We start from the raw sequence: 22909 nt of genomic DNA on the forward strand, positions 1-22909 counted from the left end.
TGCCCAATAACTCCTTACATTCTGAATCTGAGTATTTCAAATTGTTGTGATGTGAATGGATCTTTCCCGCTTGACCTCACTACACCAGCCCACAGTAACTCTGGTGTCTCATGCCTTTGTTTAAAGGCATCATCAGGACACAAGAAAGAAAATACCTAGACCTACTCTATCTCTTAGAAAACAGGGAACGTAAGTGCCTGGAGTGAGTTCTATCATGTCCCACATTATCAGTGTTAATAATTCTCTCCAGTATTAGCATATCCTCTCCATATGACACTGCTGCTGGTAATTCTCTCCTTCCTGCAGCATTTGGGGCTCCCACAGAACCAGTCCTTTAAGCAGGTCTGATATTCCATCCAGTGGAGGGCAGTGGTGCTGCATATACATTAGGCAGCTTATAACACCTGCCTGATAGGAAATCCACCCACTACTGGATCAAAGAGGAAGAGAGGAGGCTGGTAAAGACACCAGTATTAATCCTGATTTTTGTGATTAGTTGGAGGTAGGGTCAGAGAAGGTTTCACATGTACCATAGGGATGATAAAATGTAAAGGGAATATTTGTTTGGGGGTGGTTTGTTCTTTTGGGATTTTTTACTATTTTTGCCAGAAAGTTAAGTTGTCGAAAATGGCTTTTGGCCTCCTTAAAACTGGAGTGTGAGGATGGAGATGTGGGAGATACAGACAATAACCTTTGAATTTATGTAGGTGAGATTGAAAACTCTTTGGGGCAGGGACTGTACCTTCTGTGTATGTACAGTGCCTAGTAAACTTAAGGCTATGCTGTAAATAATTAATAATGCGTGTGATCTGGGGAAGAGAGTGAGAGAGCTCCCCCTCCAACACACACACCAGAGTACAGGGGAGAAGTTCAGGTTGGGTTACAAAGTTATGAGAAAAGTCCAGGGGTTGGTCCCTGTAAAGCCCATAATCGCAAGTTCCCCAGAGTTTAGCAATGTCAGGGCTAAACTTATGCTGGGAGCTTTTCTTAAAACTAAAAAGCTTTCTCTGTATAAAAATAGGTTTAAAAATATTGATTGCTGGGTTTGAAAATTTGTCTGATTTTCTTAATAATCATGAGGTATTCATAATTCTAGGCTTCACCTTTGAGGTCAGTGAAATTCATGATAATAGGTCCCTTAGCTTTTAGAAGAACCTGATATCAATTTGTTGCTGTGGATGGCAGTATAACTCAGGCAGCTGCTGCTACTCCCAGAGATACTTGCAGCTGGAGTTGACTCCTCCATTGAGCAGCCATTGACTTTTGGCCACAAGGGGAAGCATCTTAATAGCATAAGGGACAAGGAATAAAAGACTCCTATGTTCTGACCCTGGCTGTGACACTGGGTCCTTTTGTGGCCTTTATCAACTCACTTTACCACTTAACTGCTGTGATTCATTCCCCTCTTGTAAAGAGAAAATAATAAGTAGGCATTTCAGATTTAAGTGCTGATTGATAGATTGTAAAGCACTATGTAAATGCTAAACTTAACCAGAAGCCATAAAATCCTTCAGCAAATGGGGGCCTAGAACCCCTGGCTTATTTAAACACTTACCATTTGTAACCCCTTTGGAGTTTAGAGAGCATGGCCCCTTTAAATCTTTTTCCTACGGGGGAGGGGAACAGTGAGGAAGAAAGAGAAATATTTATTTACAGAGGGATGAGAGGAGAAAAACAACAAGGGGAAATATAGGGGGAGCAGTAAAACAGGGTTGCAGGAAACTATGCACAGATAACCAGCCAAGCAGCTAGACCTGCTTTTTCCTGCAGCAGGAGGCAGGTGGTGAACTGAATGTTTGCACCAAACACATACATTTTGTATAATATAACATAAAATGACTGTTAACTTTATCCATTCCTCACTATGGGGGTAGTTTTCAAATAAGGTTTAACCTGCCCTCATATCTATTCTGATCTTGGTCACCTACTTTTCTGTGCTATTAATATCCTAAATGCTAATCTCTCCAGGAAACTATATGGAATAGGCACAGTGTACTTAACAGTGAGCACCCTGATTTACTCCATAATTGCCCCATCCTAATTTATCTACCCCTACACTGAAAAATCCAAGTACACTTCCACGGGTCCGGTTTAAACATGATGTTATAGTTCAATCTCAGTTTAGGTACTGAGAACTGAGCAAGGTGTGAAAATAGGCTTGTGATTCTCTTATGATTAGGGCTTAGTATTGGTTTAGTAAGAAGAATACACTAACTCAATTCTTAGTATAAATCCACTGACTTAAAGGGAATACACCTGGCATAAATTTATCCCACTTTTTTAGTGTGACATACACCTTTATGCAGCTGTCATAATAATTCAGAGTAAAACTTCTGAATACTTTCACATTCTTTCCTATTTTTTGTATTTTTGAACATCAGTTTTTACTCTTGATGTTACAATTCTTAAGGGGAAGGATTTGATTTAAATATATACACAATCCTTAACAGTGATGTTTTACTTAGCATACAATAGAATTGCTTTGCTTTTTCATATTTTAGGACCATTTTGGACAGGTCTTCTGTTGATCTTTAGACTACAGATTTTGATGTAGTTTTTCAGTAGTATGTGTGTACATGGCACCAGTATTCAGGGTATGAGTGTGTATATATGGTAGGATAGATAGTTGTATGGTATTGCCATCTACTGTTCACTGGAAAATAGAGCACTCCCTGAGGCTGAAATGTTTGCATCACTCATTCATGTGATTTCCGGTGACAGTCAGATCTCTGTGTAAAAGGAAAGCTGCCTTCAGCACAGTGAAGTTTTTCTTCATCGCAGCTAGGCTTTCAGGGCAACATAGATTAAACCAGGAAGTAAGTAGCAACTCCTCTGAAATGAAACATATCTTTACATATTGTTCATAACAGCAATTCGATTTCCAAGAGAAAGTATATTGAAGTTTGTTCTAAACTTTGGAAAGTGTAAGATTTTAGTTACTGATAATGACAGTGCATTGTGAAAGTGAAAGTAAGAAATGTTTGTAGAGAAATAGCTAATGTTAATTGCCTTCCAGGAAGGTAATCATGCCAAAGAGCTTTATTTTTGTTTTTAAGAACGTGTATATTTAATAAAAGAAAGTTTTATCTTCAAATGAAAGGTGTTTCCTAGGCATGTAGAAAGCAAACAACTTGTGAGACTTCCTGTATGTTTTCTTACACACAAAACATTTTTTTCTTGATATTCTTTCACAGGGCTTACCAAAATGGACCCATTTTTGTCTCTTCTGCATTCATTTTCCATGAGCTTATCTGACAGTGAGCTCTCTGCCCTTAAATTTCTGTGCCTGAGCAAAATTGGCAAAAGGAAGCTTGAGTCTGTCAAAACTGGCAATGATCTCTTCACCATCCTCCTTGAACAGCGGGAGATTGCAAGAGAGAAGGTAGATTTTCTCCAGCTCATGATCAAAACCATTAAAAGAGAAGATCTGATAATGCAACTACAGGAGTTCATAGAAGGTGGACAAGGCGATGTTGTCGACCATCTAGATGAGAAAGAAAAATGTAAGTGGACTCATCTTCTTATTTTTATTTTGCAAACTAACACCGTGGCAAACACTGATAATTATTTTTTTTTAGTAAGCTAGATGTGGAAATCTTTAGGTCTAACCCCTAACACTATTGCATAGGAACACTTTGGAGCAGAGGTCTGCCTCGCTCTTTAAAAAAAAAAAGCGAATAATGTTTCAAATAGTCGGAAATAGTTCTGTGATGAAATTTACCCCTCTGCTAAAGGCCAGTACATGGACTATGCATTATTTGAGTCTCACTCACCCTTAACAAGGACTTCCAAACTAGCACTATTTCTGGCTCTAGACTGCCACATGGAATTCTACATACTAGTTTCTGCACTGGCCACATGCAGGAGGGTGAGGGAGTACATGCTGCAACCAGCTTTTTGGATAGGGGAGCTGCGCTACCCTGGCACTCATGGACAAGTTTTGTCACTGTGTGAGACAAGGCCTCTGAAAACTCCATCAGGTCTGAGGTGTTTCTACACTGTCCTCAGCACATCCAGTGGCTTTACTGCGACAATGTGGTCCTTAATATGTACGTGGACAAACCTATACAGTAAGAATTAATAGAGAAATGCACATTGTAAATGTCTCTTTGTAAATCACTCATTTGGCATAAACTGGATTTTGTCATTTTGTTTATTTTTCAGGTCAACAGAATGTAGCTTTTGAAGTTATATGTGACAATGTTGGGAAGAACTGGAAAATGCTAGTTCGAAGATTAGGAATTTCTGATACAAAAATTGACAGAATTCTAACAGCCAATCCTTATAACTTGCAAGAACAATTGATGCAGTCACTTCGAGAGTGGCAGAAATGGAAGGGAAAGGAAGCTAAGGTTGCTGACTTAATAAAAGCCCTTCGGGATTGCAAAATGAACTTAGTAGCAGACAAAGTTGAACATGAACTTTTCCAATGGGAGGACTAAAACTAAATGAAATCAAAACAATATATATAAAATGCAACATTAAAACTGAGAGCTTAAATAAAAAGGGAGGGAATGCTGTCTAATTGTTAGAACAAGAGTTAGGATACTCCATCATTGATTTAGGAGCTTAAATTCACATTTAGAGACATAGACCAAGACTTTCAGAAAACACTTATGATTTTGGGTCCTTAATTTTTGGATTCTCAATCTGAGGCAATTTAAAGGGTTTTGATATTTCAGAAAATGCTGATTACCTGCCCTGTGAGAATCCTTATCTTCTATCAAGTTAGGTACCCAAAATCATTAGTATCTTATGAAAATTCTGGCCTTAGCCTCTGATTTGTAGACACTTAAATCTTGATGCCCATGGTCATATTTAGTCACTCAAGTATGAAATTCACTTTACCTCCCACATCTGCCAAATAGGAATATTACTATGTACTTGTGGTACCTACCTCGAAGGAGTGTTGTGAAGCTTATTCATGTAATGCTTATGAGGAAGTTTATGCTCCTTGAATGAAGTGCTTCTTCCTAAGTGCAAAATATTATTCTTAAATTCACAAAAATCAAGAAATTCAAAGTTGCAATTCCTTCAGTAGCCATAACTCAGCCCCCTATCCATATATGGTATTTTGCATGACTGCAGATGCTTTTAAAATTTTGCCTTGAAATATGTACTCAGGGTCATTGCTGTGGGAACCTGACTTCTATGCATTTCCAAATTTTTAAAGGTGGCTAAATAATTTTGTTTGTAATAAAAAAACCCAAAACAGACACTAGCAATATGCTGCCCTTCCTGCCAGATCTTGAGAGGTAAGGAATATGTTCTGAATGGTGCTTCAAGTGCTCTTTTTTTCATGCAAGGATGTTAAGCACCATATAGAATTAGGCCTTAAGATTGCAGTGCAAGGAGCCCAGCAGTTCTTATGGCCTTTCCTCGGCTCAAAAGTCCCTGTTTTCAGAATAAACTGCCTGAGATAAAGGGTTTATATTAAGTACCTTCCCTGCCATAAAGAAAGGGATGCTATCCTGACACTGTAAAATACATAGAAAGACCTTGCCCTTTAGTTGTGTAGGGGGCCCTCCTTGTTCCTCCTGCAAAAGATTTCCCCCATTGTAAATGTACATCTGAAGATGCTGCTCACAGCCACCACCAACTCAGAGACTCTGACAGCCCACCCTGTTAGTAGAAGCCAGAGCACTGCCCTCATTCAGATCATCCATCCAGTTTTCAATGGGGAAAGTAGAATTCAGTTGTCTGTGCTCTTGATAACATCGCATGTTAAGATAAAGAGATACATGTTAAGATAAAACAAAAGCTTTTCTTATGGAGAAATGAAGTTACTGAAGAAAATATAATCCCATCACCTACAGTTTATCCACCCTGCTATGCAGATGAGGATCAGTTCTCGTCACCACATGGTGCTCTAATTGAAGGTGGCTCCAGGTCCAATACTCCTTTCATCAGCTTTCTTCAGTTTTCCTTCATGTCAGTTCCTTAACACCACTCCCTTCGAGGAACCCATAAATAGCCCACAGTCAAAAAAGCATGGATGGGCAAGGCCAGTTTAAGGTCATGTGGGGCCTCCTGCAAACTTCAAATTGGGCCCTTACACTAACCCAAGATTGTGAAAACTGCACCTACTTTAAGACCTGCTTTCATGCCTCTGTGTCATCTATGTCTAGTACCAGCATCTTGCATGAGTTCCTCTGAAATCAGAATTGATGTGACTGACTAGGACAGCGGGTGGACTCTGAAACATCCTACTAAGAATATAATGTAAAATTCATACCTAAAGGGAGAGGCTTCGCCTTGCTGCTGAACCTGTCTCATTTTGTTTTGTGTAGCTGATAGCATCCTGCTCTTTGTCAGTTTCTCACTACATGGCAGCATCACTGCACTCAGCACCAGAAATTGACAAGAAGCCTGAAATTCAGTAGGAATGACAGCAGGCAGAAACAACACAAAACTGTCATGAGTGTCTCCGTATTTTCAATTCAGCTGATGTCTGAGCTTCAGAAATTGACAAATTAACACAATTACTAGATTACAATTACTAGAAAGGTTGAAGTAATGTGTACCCAGTACCGTCATACAACATTGTCATAAGGGCTTTTCTTTAGAAGCTGAACAATGAAAGATTGGCACACACATATTTATGATCCTAATAAGCCAGAGACCAATGTTTGCTAGTGTCTACATAGAAAGGAGTAAAGGGTGATGCTCTAGCTTTCACATATCTGCCTTTGTGTATATACAGTTTCAAGTAATTAAACTGTAATAGAACAATAGCTTGCTTTGCCTGTATCTCATACAGACTTCAGAAGAGTTCTTAAAAACTAATGAATAAATAAACAAATTCTGAATTCAGTGCTAAATAAAATGCTAATCTTGAGCTGAATGACTAATTCAACAAATTTTATTTTGTTAAAATATCTATGGATTTTTTTTTCATTATTCTTCCCACTCTAAAGATAACACTATCTGTTTCAAAATATTCTGCCCATCATTCTCTATTCAGGGGTTTTTTTTTGGTAATGTTGGCTGGATGAGCTGTTATGTTTACAGAAAACGCAAATGTAATTGAGTAGTGAAATAGCAAGTGAAATAACAAACCTCCTCTGCAACAACTCAAAGTTCAATGTCCCAAGCATTTTGTCCTCATTACTTTTCCCCCTTTATTCCTAATATTTAACATAACATATGGACTTTTGGATCACAGCAGATATACATATATATATGATACAAAGATTACAAATTTGGTACTTCTTGCATGTAATTAGAATATCTTCTTTTGAGAACTGGAATAGTTTTTCCGTGTGGTTGAGTCGTATTTTTGAAGAGAGCAGCACCTGACCCATACTATGGTTAAAACCAAATTTGCTCAAGAATTGGAACATAATATAAAATGTGTTGACCCTGTGAAATAAGGAAGCAATGGGGTGGGACGGGAGGGGAGTGGTAGGATGCACCAAATAGATCATGTTTGAATTTCTGCATGTAAGGTTGAAGTTGTAATGTAAGATTTTATATGTGCATTTCACAAATGTTATTTCTTAAAACATCTTTCCTTTCATGAAAAAATGAATTTGGTATCTGTGTTGGTAGGGGAAAAAAAGGTAAAAATGTGCAGTGGTCAATTATATATTTCCCTGTTTTGACATAGAAGAAAAGGAGAAATATGGGAGCCTTCATTCAAAGTTTAATTTTTTCTTGAGTTCCCAATATCAAAAAGTTGTGATTAAAATCCAAAATTCAGCTTCTTATAGTCACATAAACTGTGAGGGAAACTGTCCAATGATTAGTAGGGGAACTAGAAGACCTCTCTTCTGTTCCTAATTCTGCCATTAGCCTCCACTAAGCTTGGAGAGGAAAAAAATCACTTGGTCTCTATATGCCTCAATTTCCCCAAATATAGAATGGGAGTAAAAAGAGTTCACCATAGTTATCAGGAGCTCTGAGAACAAAGTATTGTCATTAATGCTCCCTCACCCACTCACAAATTATGAACAGCAAAAGTTTAAATGAAAGACATGCAGAGCTAATCTCTAATTTAAATTCTGTGAATCCCTACATTATGTGGCTTATAAATGAAGTCATATTACAGCCTTTATAACCTTTTAATATATAGTTTAAAGGGAGAGCATAAAGTCATATCCTTAAAATAATAAATAGCATGAGACTCAAAAATGTTAGAAATATTTCCCCATTCTGTGTTTACATTTTGTATTTCACTTTTTGTGCAATAAAAATAAACTAGATTTTTTTAATGTGCATTGCTAGTGAGTTTTGCTTCCTGGTTCTTATGCGCAATGATGAAATGCTTAGATTACAAAAAAATATAGGTGAATGCTTAAAGCCAAACAAAAATCGGTTTTCAATTATACTTGTTAAATTGAATTAAAACATTTAAATTGAATACTAAACCTTGTTTTTAAATAGTGGCAATACTAAAACCTACATTTTGGGCATTGGTTACTAGTGTTCATTTTCAAAAAATCAAACAATATAACATGTAAGACTTACTGCTGTGTCTCTTGGAATTTCTTATAGTTACTACTGGGGCACAATTGCCACAGTATGGAGACGTGAATGTACCACATCATTCTAAAGTAGGCCAGTGTCATTTCAGAAAGGTTCTGCCTCCTCTGGAGAGCCTGAAACCAAATCCCTGCACAAAGTGTTGCATGGGGAAGAGATGTGATGTAAAAGAGTGCCCTAAAATTCTCTTTCTTTTTAAATCTGACCACGCAATGTTGAGTAGAGACTCAGGAAGCTTATTTGGCAGGAGAGAAGGCACAGCACTTTTTAAAAAAAAATGCATGAACACAGCTCAATCTGAATCTGTTCAGGCTTCTGGAGACATCTGGGCATGCTCAGAGATTAAACAGACATTAGTATAGTCACTCCAGTACAAATGTTACACCATACCATTTGAAAATATAGATATATTTATATAGTGCATGTATTACTGTAATACGAGTGTCTGTGATGCCCATTCTAGCAACTTCATACCTTATCCTTCCACCACCTTGTGAGGGCCAAATACTTCATGAGAATTACTAAAGCCTTACCTACTCAGACCCATGGTCTGCTAATGAGTTGTTTAAAAAAATATATCAAAATGAGCTACCAGTGCTAGGGATGCTGGGCACCTCTCCCACCTCTGATCTCAGGCACAGTACTTTTGGAGGGCTCTTTCATCAGGTCACTGGAGAGGGGAGATAGTGGGGCTGTCATCTTCCCTGACCCCCTCCCCCCAACTTGTCTTTGTGTTTTGGAATATGAATCATATATAATGTGTTTAAATGTAAAAAAAATGCATGTACCATTATTTTTCCAGAAATTAATTAAAGAATTTAAGTACTTATGCTGTAGGGTCATAATTAAAATTCCTTTTATGCAAAGGGTTTAAGTGCAATGTTTGTTTTGCTTCCACATTCTCTATCCCTGGAGCACATTTTATCGCACATTTCACTGCCCTGAAATACCAGCATGCTAACTGCTGTATATAGTCCCCTCATTAACACAAGCAGCACATTGTGTGTGTACATGCTGAATCTTTCTGAGCTGTACCTTTCACCTCTGTCTTCTTAACTCATACTTTTCGTGTCTTGAATATTTTTAACTTCCATTTTTAAGTCTGGTTCATATTATTCTTTTAGGTTCTTTCCTTTTCCCGGCAGAGATCTTCTTTTACCCCCTGAAATATGTTGATAAATTTCCATCATTAGGAGAGATTTTCTGAACTGCTCTCTTTGGTTTATTACTTATTTCCTGTGCCAGGGTTTTTACTGCAGATGTTAAAAGTACAATGATGAAATCACAGAAATGAATTCACTGCCTCTTCTGTGTACTATAGGAAAGTTAGATTTTTTTTTACTGGGGGTAAGGGGCTGCCTCCTTCCATGATGTTGAACTACAACTAGTAAAACTACAAGAGCTTTAAAAAGTGTTGCTACTTGCATAATCCCTTCATTGTTGGAGCAATTACAGCTATATAAGGAGTCTGTATGTTGCAGGGAATTCTGGAAATAGTAGATTTAAAGGAAAGGAAATACATTATATTCTGCCAAGGTTATAGCCAATGAAGCTCAGATTTCTTTAACTTAATAAGGAAACACATACAGACATGCATATGACATAAAGAAACCCATACCCACTTGTATATAGGAACCTATACAAACTTGCGGCCACCCTTTAGACTATAAAGGGATTTTACTGAAGTAGGCATAAGTTTCATCAGCAGAATTATTTCTTTCATACTGATTTACTTTTTGGAGGATTTTACCCATTCATCACTAAAATAGCTACAGCTTCACAAAAAAATCACAGTGTGGAGTTTGTTTTCGCAATGCACTGTTTTATTTTAATCTGTATGTTTAGTTAGTAATTTCAACATTTCCAGTGACATATGATGAATGACAGAGGCTGAAGTTGTTTAATTTTAGTGTATTTTCAAGCATACCACAGCTTTTTTTACTTTAACTGCAGAAACTCAATTAGCATTAATATCATGTCCATTTCCCCCATCTTTCTAACATAAGAACGGCCATACTGGGTCAGACCAAAGGTCTATCTAGCTCAGTATCCTGTTTTCCAACAGTGGCCAATGCCAGGTGCCCTAGAGGGAATCAACAGAAGAGGTAATCATTAAGTGATCCATCTCCTGTTGCCCATTCCCAGCTTCTGGCAAACAGAGGCTAGGGACACCATCCCTGCCATCCTGGCGAATAGCCATTCTTGGATCTATCCTCCATGAATTTATCTAGTTCTTTTTTGAACCCTGTTATAGTCTTGGCCTTCACAACATCACAAAATAACACTTCCTTATTTACTTTCTCCACACCAATCATGATTTTATAGACCTCAATCATATCCCTCCTTAGTCGTCTCTTTTCCAAGCTGAAAAGTCCCAGTCTTATTAATCTCTCCTCATACAGCAGCTATTCCATACCCCTAATCATGTTTGTTGCCCTTTTCTGAACCTTTTCCAATTCCAATATATCTTTTTTGAGATGGGGTGACCACATCTGCACGCAGTATTCAAGATGTGGATGTACCATGGATTTATATAGAGGCAATATGATATTTTATGTCTTATTATTTATCCCTTTCTTAATGATTTCCAACATTCTGTTCACTTTTTTGACTGCCACTGCACATTGAATGGATGTTTTCAGAAAACTATCCATAATGACTCCCAAAATCTCTTTTTTGAGTGGTAACAGCTAATTTAGACCTCATCATTTTATATGTATAGTTGGGATTGTTTTCTACTGTGCATTACTCTGCATTTATCAACATTGAATTTCATCTGCCATTTTGTTGCCCAGTCACCCAGTTTTCTGAGATTCTTTTGTAGCTCTTCGCAGTCTGCCTGGGACTTAACTTGTAGTTTTGTATCATCTGCAAATTTTGTCACCTTACTGTTTACCCCTTTTCCCAGATCATTTATAAATATGTTAACTAGGACTGGACCCAGTACAGACCCCCTGGGGGACACCACTATTTATCTCTCTCCATTCTGAAAACTGACCATTTATTCCTACCCTTTGTTTCCTATCTTTTAACCAATTACCAATCCATGAGAGAACCTTCCCTCTTATCCCATGACTGCTTACTTTGCTTAAGAGCCTTCGTTGAGGGTACTTGTTAAAGGCTTTCTGAAAATCTAAATACACTATATCCACTGGATCCCCCTTGTCCACATGCTTGCTGACCCCCTCAAAGAATTCTAGTAGATTGGTGAGGCATGATTTCCCTTTACAAAAACCATGTTAACTATTCCCCAACAAATTATGTTAATCTATGTGTTCATTAAAAATTTGCAAGCAGGTCTTTCATATTACTTTTGTGCTAAGAAATAACCACTGTAAGTGAAAATTTGGTAAAATTCTTTTGTATGCTTTTGTTGCTTTTCTAAACTCCTTTACTACTACTGAAGTCAATAGGACTAGTCATATGAGCAAAGTTTGCTGGCTCTGGACTCAAAACAATAGGTACTTCATATGTTGAGCTACTTTTTCAAAAGGGCTGTATCCACTGCTCTAGAACTATGGGTGTAATTTTGCATGCATATATTTTGACATACAATTATATGTGAAAGTTTTGTCTGTGCAAAAAGTGACTTGTGACAAAGTGCTATCAGCAGTACCCTGATCACTGACATTGCTGCAGCCTGGAGAAGGCTGCAGACCCAGCTGAAGGCAATTATACACTTTTTGGTGGGGGGTGGTGAGCACCTGGGTGACAATCATTGGGCTAACAAGGTAATTGGGAGGAGAATATAAGGGGAGGAAACAAGGGCAGCTCAAAAGGAGCTCAGAAGGTGAGTGTGGGCTGGGGAGGGCTTCAGAAAAGCTGACCTTTGTTGTAAGCCTGTATTGCTATATAAGAGGGCAATAAATACACATCTTGGTATAAGATAAACAGCCTGGTTTGTGTCTGTGACTGTAAAACCATCTGAACTGGCCAGGCAGTGAGATTCACAAGGTAGTAACACAGGTGCCCTGTAACTTGTGTACAAAAAAGGCATTTGTACATACAAATTGATAGCTGATTCAGTATACAGATCAAACTGACTTATCTGCAGAAATTTAGTGTGGATATCTAAAGTTGGATCAAAAAAGAGTGCATGCAAACCTTTGGTCAAATAGTCTACGTATAGCCTCTTTAAGTGGCTTAGAAACTTTTCTTGTTTTATGTGGTTTCAAAGCTATTATCATTTCTCTTGTAGAATAATCACTCTATTAGTCAGTACCTAATAAATTTAAGTAGGCATGTGTCTCCACTTTTAAGAAATGTCTTCTCTTACCCCTTCCATCTATTAAACTAGACACAGAACTAACTATATCTAAACAATAAAATGAACCCCGCCCCCATCACCCTATCGTCTTTTCTGAACAGTAGACTCATGGGCAAATGCTTTCTGTGGCATTACAGCATAAAATGTTCAATTATAGCAATTTACAGAAACAGTGGGAATTAAGAGTGTTTAGTACCTTGTAGGAGTAGACCATGCACCCTAGAAGATAGATCTTGGTCCCTTTACCCTGCTCCAGTGGCACAAAGTGAGCAGAACTGGTGTGAGGGAATTGCTAGCAGTCATACTCTGCTTAGCTTAGCTGGCTCCTTAATTACCACCACATGGCAGCTTCCTATGACCCTGTACCTTGGGGGGTGGAGTGTGCTGCTTTCTGCCCATTCCAACTAACAGAGTATGCTGTGAGAGCTGTTACAAGTTGGCAGAGTTTATAGCTGCCTTCAGACTACTCTACACTGGCGCAAAAAAAAAAAAAAAAAAAAACAGTTCTAGGACCAGGTAGCAACAACTGGGTCCTGACAGCCCTTCCTCATTGCTGTATCCAGCAGAGACTGGGCACAGCAGAGGGGTTGGGGCCTAGGAATTAAGAAACTTATTTTCAAGTCTTCTAAAAACGTTCCTAAAATATTTGAGGGTGCATCCATTTTTGCAGCCACATTCGCTTATGAAAACTGGAAATTGTGTGTCAAGCTGCATGTTTGTGCATGCAATTACTAATCACTGAAGGCTGGCAAAACAAAACACAAATCATGCAACTGAAATGAACCACAGGAGCTGAAAAACCTTTCATTCATGCTCTCTATAGAACTTGCTTCAAGTATTATCAAGTGGCCCTGGATACAGGCTTTTCTCCAGGATTCGGACTGTAAACTGATATAGGTAAGATGTACTGTGTGTCTCCTGGCAGTTCAACTTCTGGGGTGAAGGACTTCTCTGCTGTAAGTTGCCAGCAACAATGCTGTAATTATTACATGTCCTTGTCTTTCCAGAATATGTGGTAAAGCATCCAAACTTTAATGTGATAGTTTTATACAGCACAGAAAAACTGCTCCATTCCACTTGGCACTATAAAGGAAAGCAATTTCAAAGAATAGAGGACAATTATAGACCAATGCAGCAAAATGCCAAAAATTACTGTGAGGTGCTGAGTGACCTAAATTCCTGCTGATTTTGGCAGGAAGAACTCTGCATATCTCAGACTCAGACCCATAGTTTCTAGATATTTAAAATAAAACAAAATTAGTGAAGGGCCTGAATCAAACCACCTAGCCTCATCAACCTCTGACCACCAGAGTAGAGTGGAATCTGAACTTGGACTTGATGCAAATTTCACTGCTACCACCTCTTTATATATTGGACTGAACCACCCCTAGAACTAAGCACTTCATAATTTTGGGAACTCCAAAATCCAAATCCAGATTTGAATTTTGCAGTTCACACCTATCTCCAGAAACTATTAAATTGACACCCTACATTCTGGTAGGCCTGAAAATTGACACTTTTGATAATCTCAAATTCCCTGTTATGTCCCACCACATCTACTAGTTACATTGAAAATTCCCTTGATTAGCCCAAAGGTTAACTAGCTGAACTTATTCAAGGTTCCCCTTAGCATGTGGTTAGTCAAGCTTGTATCCAACAGCTGATTACTGCTGCAAAAAGCAATGTTTGTACTTTGCCTGGAAGATGATATATATTGGAATCACATTTATGTTACTTATGCTAAAACAGCACAATTTACTTTGAGATTACAATGAAGAGTTTGAGACTAAAGTCAAATGCCTCCTCCTGCCCAGATATAATCAAACATTTCTAAATAAAATTATTGTAAAATGATCTGGAAAAGCAAAACTATCCTGTAAGGACTATTTATTATGCCAAGTCAATTCTAAGGACTATAGTTTGCCAGTATCTCCATATGGGTCTATTTCCTTGTGGCAACCTCCAGGGGGAGCCTACCTTTTGTTAAGACTTTTTGCATTCTATTTTTATATAAACCCTAAGCACATAAGGTATAGCTCTTGGAGAGATTCTGTCAAGAGGCCCAGTAGAGAATGTGCAGCCCAAGGGAAAGGGAGTAAAGATGGCTTTATAACTTCTTTACACTCTCCCAAATCTAGAGCATTATAGGGGCCAGCTGATGTACCGTGTGTAAATTAGAGCAACCATGGGCTTCTCTGATTTACAGCAGCCCCCCAAAAACTTCCTAGAGCTGTTCCTTAATATGGAGCTGCAAAGAATTTATGAAGTACTGATATGACCTCTTCTGCCCCTAGCCCCATGCCCCCTGCAGGATGGCAGCAAAGGATCATTTATGATTGCTGTACACACTTGAGAAATTTTCATCACTGGCTGCAGGGCTTTTATGACCATTGTATGGCAATGGAGCAGCATGCATGGACCACAATGGAAGGGAGGTCATTTTATGTCCAATTTTAGTTCATGTGAGTTCAGTGCTCATGAAACATGTTGGACTGGAAGCTTTAGAGAATGAAGCCCTTTAGTTATTCATAAATAAGTCAGCTCTGACAGCAGCAGTACAAATTTCCCCATGCTCTCCTGAATGACACTCTCAAGGTGGTAAAGGACAGGTCATTCTCTCTGCCAACAAAAGTGCTATTTGGTACCAATTTCAATGGTGACTTTTGTGAGGATGGCATCTAAGTGCTGGTAACTGGACTGAGACCATCAAATTAATCTCATAGCAGTTAAATATTCCAAATCAAAATAGTGGTTTTTGTACATGAAGAAATATGAACCATTAAAATAAAGTGTTACAAAATAATAATAAAGTGTGCACATAATAGAACCTCTTTTTGTCCCTTGAATAATATGCATATTGATTTGGGATGGGCTTTGAACTATATTTTGAATTAAAACAAGCTATATGCATTGCCTAAAGTAGGCAAAGGGCGAGCATATTGCATTTCTATGTACGAGAATTTAATGTTTTTTTCCCTCTGTTTTAACAGCTTTACTTTTGGCCCAACCTAGGAGTCTGTTCATAAGAAAATATTTATGCTGGTTCTTTTATGAGAGAGTCATGATGTCAATAATATCGCACAAGTCAAAATGTCTCATGTGAGCAGAGTTTAGAGGAACATGTATTTTAGCCCGGAAATAAACTGAGGGCAAGAAAATGTCTCCCTTGCTTATTACTGGGTCAGTAACTATAGACTGATTCCCTTAATGATTCCTGACGGTTCCATCCTGGACTTCTATTCCCTTCATTACACTTACACACACACACACACACACACTTACACACACACACCTGTTACTGTTGATTTGCTAGTCTTTACAGTCATCATCACATTATCATCCAGTAAGATATTAGTTAATGATTAACTAGTTAATGTTTGTACAGTGCTAATTAAGTGTTAAGTATAATTATTATATAGCAACAAGCAGTGCTGAGCCAGGATCTTGTCCCACTCCCTCAAGACAATAGATGTTTTGTCAGAAGGTGGGAGAAGGGAAAATGTTTCCCATCTTTCTCGTCTCCAGAGATAGCTAGTCTACTAATCTTACAGTCAGCAGATGGATTTTATGTGGCTTTTGCTACACCTCCATAAAAACTGTGTGATACCATCATAAAGAAATGTGACACCTATTTAAAGAGCAAAAGACATGTCCAACAAGCATGAGCCATCCACAACAGCAACACTTTAACTCTTTCCAAGGATGACATCCTACAGTCCTTAGATGGCAAATCTGCCAGTGATGTCAACAGGAGCCATGCCTGCTTAAGGATGGCAAAATTGGGTCCAAAGTCCAATATAACAAAGTATAAAAATGCAGTTTTATGACACCCTAGAGTACACACTTCTAATCTGCAAAGAAGATGAACTAAATACAGAAAAACTATATGACAGTAGAAATGCAGAGTGCTAATAGTCCAAAATGAGGACGTGCAGTTATTATTCTAAACATGCTTTGTTTCATTCTGAATGCTAGCTGTTACTTCATAAGTGGATGTGTCCCTAGCAGGAGAGGGGAGAAGCTATACTGAAACCAATGACTGAGAAAGGAATTGACTGGAGGCTTCAGTCAGCTTTTACCTTAGGGATTATTTTCTCAGATATATTACTGGCCTAAAATCAATTAAAAATAGAAATCTAGTTACTTGGCTATCTGGATTGAAATCCAGTTGTGTAGTTGAAAGATTAGTGTCAAATGGTAGGGAGCAAATACATTCTAAACAGTCAGATAATATGTCTGCACAGAAGGTGCATCTACAGAATGTACTCATAATGGCTGAGAGGATATATATTGGTATCTATCTTCTATGGCTTTGCATAGTGAATGAAATCCACCTTTGTGCCAATGGTCTGCACAAGGCTGTCCTCACCATTTAAATCCTCCATGCTGCACTATGCTGGTGGAGGACACATGGTTGGAGGAGCCATACAGGATGTTCCTTTATTCACTGTGTGCTGGGAGGGTGGCTCTGGTCAGGCCAGTACAGAGGACATCACTGATGGCAGGCCACAGGAGGAGCTACTGGATCTACTATTTATTTTTCTTATTTAGCTAAATAATAAAAAGATGCCCCTGGAAGGCTCTAGGTACCATAATACATAAAAAGTAATACAGTAATAGTCCAGCAGCATTACAATAATAATTTCAAACAAGAACTCAGCCAGCCACCTGCATAAAAAAATATGTGGATCCAGTGGCACTAACCATCCATGCAAGGGGAAAGGGGCCAGCCAGTATTCCATCTCTTAGGCGGGGGGGAGAGGGTAACTGTTGTGGAGAGAGCTGTCCTGCAAGTCCTCTGGCTCTGGGTTGGGGAGAGATGGATTTTTACCTATTACAGCCCTTGCAGATGTCATCGACATTGTCTACTTATTCAGGTTTCATGAATGTGAAGTGAATTTCACTCACTATGAATAGCCCATTTTAAAATTATAGTATGACAGCAGCAATGTTCAAAAAAAAAATACATATAAGAGCATCTGATCTGCAGCTGATATGTCCCCCCATTTATTAGAGAAGTATATTTAAATTTCAAAATTTAATACATAGAACTTTGGGGCATGTTTAATTTACTGATGGAGGGTCAAGTCCATACAACAGCCAGCAGAAAAGGAATTTTAAAGGAAAGCTCTGATCAGTGGAAAATAAATGGAAAGCAAACATTCAAAATCCCTACAACTTTAACAAACAGTACAGGTATGTACCATATTTCTGCAAAGGAGAGAAGACATGCTTGCTGTGTTTCCTTCACTTTCCCCCCCCCCCCCCCATTTATTTTGCATTGACTAGAGAACTATCCCCAAAGGTCTCATTTTGTTTCTCTGATAACAGTACATTTGCCCTTTTTGAAATTTCACTTGTCCTCCCTGAAGATTCTATTTCTGGTTCCAATTCTTTTAAATTTGTATGTTGCGGCTTGCAGCTAATATTAGATGTTATAACCTCAGTATTCACTGTTACATGGATGATTTTCAAACATACTTATCTTACCTGTCAGATCCTGGAATAGCAGCCTTCTTCATGTCCAAATGCCCAAGGAAAAATTCAGATTTAAATAGTTTGGTTCTACCTTAATATAGCCAAGAGAGAATTGCTATTGATTCTTACAAGACAATAGTGTAAGAGGTGAGCTTCCTTTGATAGCAGTTTAATGGGACATAGCTATTGGCAGATAATTTAATTAGGAACCTTGGAATCATCTTGAAGGTGAGCTCATTTTGGCTAAGTATATTACTGTAACCACAAGTTGAATTTTTTTCCATGCTTTAAAAAAATTTTATCTAGTGCTTGTTATGATTTTCTGGCGTAGCTGTGTTCTCTTTGATGGCTTTGAACTATAGTAGCAATTTAATTTCAACAAATCAGCAATGTCTAGCCAAAATTTCTAGGCAAAAATTAGAAATTGTGAAAAAAATACATTTGTGTCCATTGCATATGTACATGAATTAATGGATTTCCTAGAAACAATTTTTGTAAAGCAGTATTTTCATGTGAACTGAAAACTTGCACCAAAAGGTTCTGTTGTCTGGGCTATATTATACTGGAATTAGTAAAAGATTCTACAGGTGGATGTTTCAATCCAATTCAGTTCTATATGATTGATTTAGTAACTGTGGGATATAATTTCACACAAATGATGCTTCTATAATAAAGGGATATTATCAACTTGAAAGCTAGTCTATTTAAAAAAAAGAGTTAAAAGTAGTTTCAACTACAAAACCTGCCACTATAACAACACTGTCTGGTGTTTGGGGTTTTTTTTTTTTTAGAAAAAAGTTTTTCTCTTCCCTGCTGTGGTGGGAAAATGCAATCCAATGCATTTAAATTGACTTTGGATCAGGCCCTAAGTCAATGGGGGCCCTTCCACTGTAAGCACACTGGGGGAAAATAGTGATTATTTCCTCTCATCCTCTTTAATTTATGGAAAGCATAGGTGTTACAACTGGTAAATAATTTACAATCAACCACAGAAACCTATTTTTTAGGTTGCTGGTGTCCTTTGAAGCAAAACCAACATATGTAGCCTGTCTGAAAATTATTTACCTACCATGGTTACAAGTAATGCCTAAGCTCCACTATAAAGGAGAATGATTGGAGAAAAGAAAAGTTTGTGTATTGTTGTTTGGCACTGTTCAACAGCTACTGTACTGGATACATTTTGGTGGTGTGTGACAATTGTATGTCAATTTATGGACTTGATGCTGCAAAATTTTCCAAAGGGATCCACATGGGTGGAGCCTTATTTCCTCAGAGTCCTGCTAAAGTCAACAGAACTCTGCACAGGCGTAACATTTTATCTATGCAGATCCTTTTCACTTCATCGTGACTAACCTACATGAAGTTAGTTACATGTATAAGTATTAAAATAATAATAACTTAAATTTATTACTGCAAGGGCCTCATCCTACAGTACTGACATCAATACGAGTTTTGATTGACTTCAGTGCAGGCTGGATCAGGCTCTAAGAGAACATCATTGCATTTCTCTTCATTCTACTGTTTTGGACCCAAATCCTGCAAATACTTACACAGGTGATCAACTTCAGTCCAATTAAAATTAATAAGGATCAAAAATCAGCAATAATGACTGAATCCAAAGCAATAAGCAGTTGTAGCTTGATAACACAACTGTTTATTTCTGTCTTCTTTCATTCATGTTCATTTTGGTTTACTTCCTAACACACTTTGCAAGGTCTCCGAAACATTTGAGCATTTTGTTAGTTATTCAAGAACGATAGCACATTGGAGCTGTTTCTGAAATCTTACCTCTAGCCACTTCTTGCTTCATCATTATTCTCAATTATCATTGCTGTCACATACTTGTGCACGCATCTGGCCCTTCCAAAATGTAAATTTTAATTAAATGAAAACAATGCATGTGACAGAAAGTAAATAAGAAATGGATTTTTCTTCACATCTACTGTACAATCTTATGTCCCTAATTTATAATTGTTTGAATTTTTAAATTGGTTATTCAAACTTCGTTATTTTCAAAAGCTATTTGATTAACATTTATTAAAATTAATTTCCTTGCCGATAGTCTAGTACATATTACTGAATTTTGATGGATGCTTACTTTGAGTTAAATCAAAATGTTATTTATTTTAAAAATCTTCCCAGTTTGGAGATACTCCTCTCAATTATAAATCACAAAAGTAAGACAAGAGTAAGTACTAAGACCTCAGTCCTGAACTGAAAATCACATAAGCAAACTCCTAGGCAGAGGACCCTTTTGTGTTCAGCGGGGCTGTGCTTGGGACTGCCTATACAGTTCTCATTGCAGGAATGAGGACTACATTTTGAAAATATCGCAGGATTTTTAGCCATGCATGATTCCCCATAAAATAAAGGCTATAGGCTCATCCAATGCCTTTGAAACTTTAGCCACAAATTTCTTTGTTCAATTTTGGGGAAAACATTGGAAAAGAACAACATCTTTCATGCATATTAAGAGATCACTAGAAATCTGGGATTTTTTTTTTTTTTTGCTCTTGTTAAATCAAATAAAATATATGATATTGTATTTTTTTTGTTTGTTTTCCCTTGGCTTATATAACATGCATCCAGCTCAAAAATGCAATTATTCTTTAGTGGACCTGATTTTGACCTTATTTATACTAGTATATATCAGGAGTAACTCCAGAAAAATCAATGGAGTTACATCAGTGCAGAGCTGATGTAAATGAAAGGCGAATAAGACCCTAGTTTCTGGAAATCTTGAATTCTATAGCCAAAGGGCTGACATACATTTGAATGCACTTATCTTTATAAATGGACACTACCACTAATTATTTCTGTCCTCTTGTCTGTAGGTTACCCTCAGGCTTCTTTTCCTCTTATGCCTTCTCCCTGGAATGTGATCTCTTTCTTCGACCTACCTCTAGATACATCTTCTATAGCAAGGGCAGGGTCTAAGTCACATCTATCTATTAACAAAAGAATAATCAGTGCTGTTGGCAAAAAACAACCAAACCTATTCTCTCTACCCATTCAATTCAGCATGCAATGACCTTGAAATGTGTACAAAACATATTTTCCTGATAAGTCAAAGTCATCTATACAAGACAAGGAGTAAATAAGGTACTTTAATCTCATGCAATCTTTGATTTCCCAATGGAGGTTTTATGTAAGAGGGTGGCTTTGAGGAACAAAAAGAAAAATCTCAATACAAGTGAACCACAGTGTACTACTATGTGGGCAGCATTTGAATTTAAGGCATAAATACCATTATATACTGCCATAAAAGAACAGCCCTTTTGTCTGTTCAGATTCTGATTGCACACTCTATATTATAGCTGAGGTGATGGGTTGGATTAAAACCTTACCTCTGGACTCTTATACTGAAACAGGTGTCTGTCCTCATTGCATAGCTGAACCCAGTGACCTTATTGTGTAAAACTATAAGAGGAAGAGGGTGGTAGGAGTTGCTCTTTTGCTGAGCTTGATAAATGCTGAGATCTAATTTACCATGTGACCAAGAAAAGGGTTTTTTTTTCCTCCTCTCATTTCCCAACTACTTTTGTTTCAACTTGATTATATGATTGTCTTGTGGTGAAACAGCTGAACAAGACATTTAACATGTGGGATTCATTGTGCTGATTACTTTATTTCCAGTGACACGGAGAATGGCTCTATGTGGACACAGCTAGAAGTATAACAACATCTTATTATTCATTGAGATACACCCAACTACCAAGACAGCTTGCTGATCTGGTACAAAGAGGTGTAAAACTCCTTTGATTATAGGGAACTAAGGTGCCAAGGCTTTCTTCTCCTCATGCAATGCCTATTCTATATGTTCTGGTTAAGTTTTTGGTAAGGAAAAAATATTTTTCTTGATATAGAATATCAGGGTTGGAAGGGACCTCAGGAGGTCATCTAGTCCAACTCCCCTGCTCAAAGCAGGACCAATCTCCAGACAGATTTTTGCCCTAGATCCCTAAATGACCCCCTCAACGCTTGAACTCAAAACCCTGGGTTTAGCAGGCCAATGCTCAAACCACTGAGCTAAGAGTGACTATGAACCCTAAATAATCTGTAAAATACACTCTTTATAAAAACATGAAAATAACTAGGCCTTGCATTGTTTTTGTATTCAATATACATTATAGGATGTGTACAGAGTATAATATTACTTGATACAAAGGTTTCTAATTTTGGTCCTGATCCTGAAATCTGCTGCCCAGGAGCAGACACTTATGGCTATGTGGAGTCCAACTTAGCTCAATGTGGTTCAGCATGAGGGGCAGGGCTTCATGTGCATAGGTCTGATTGCAGGATCAGGGCCTAGGGTATTTCTACAGTGCACCTCTAACTGTTGAATTTAAGAGCTGCTGATACAAAAATCATCATGGCATGTATGCTTCTCTCTACTCAATGTGTGAAAGCGAAACAAATGGAATACACAAGGGCAGATACAATTCAAAAAATATCGGAAGAGTAGAAAGGAGTCAACTCTACATACTCTTCCTTCCCTAGAAGCCTCTGCACCCATAAGTATCTGTGTACCACTGTGCAGCCAGCGATCTGTGGGTCAGGGAAGATGATGGAACTGAGGTCGTCTGGAATTGAGGGGAAGCTGATGTAGACAAAATGCTCCCTTCCAACATCAATAGACTGCTAGAGAAAGTTAATGTTGCTTTAGAATTAATTAATTAA

The 22909-nt window shown here is 37.9% G+C and overlaps 1 protein-coding gene across 2 annotated transcripts; it reads left to right on the forward strand.

Annotated features, from left to right (window-relative positions):
• The first annotated feature begins 426 nt into the window (after positions 1–426).
• On the forward strand, positions 427–8217 carry FADD (Fas associated via death domain). Of its 2 annotated transcripts, none has more exons than XM_065592631.1 (3): positions 427–502; positions 3195–3503; positions 4165–8217. In XM_065592631.1, exons 2-3 carry the CDS (start codon positions 3206–3208, stop codon positions 4440–4442), a joined length of 576 nt encoding a protein of 191 aa, XP_065448703.1. In that variant the 5' UTR covers positions 427–502; positions 3195–3205; the 3' UTR covers positions 4443–8217. The 2 variants fall into 2 exon arrangements, with proteins under 2 accessions (XP_065448703.1, XP_005278790.2); XM_005278733.3 differs by lacking the exon at positions 427–502 and adding an exon at positions 2660–2816.
• The last annotated feature ends 14692 nt before the right edge of the window (positions 8218–22909 follow it).

The sequence above is a fragment of the Chrysemys picta genome, chromosome 4, assembly GCF_011386835.1.
Source record: "Chrysemys picta bellii isolate R12L10 chromosome 4, ASM1138683v2, whole genome shotgun sequence".
Classification (NCBI taxonomy): Eukaryota; Metazoa; Chordata; order Testudines; family Emydidae; genus Chrysemys; species Chrysemys picta.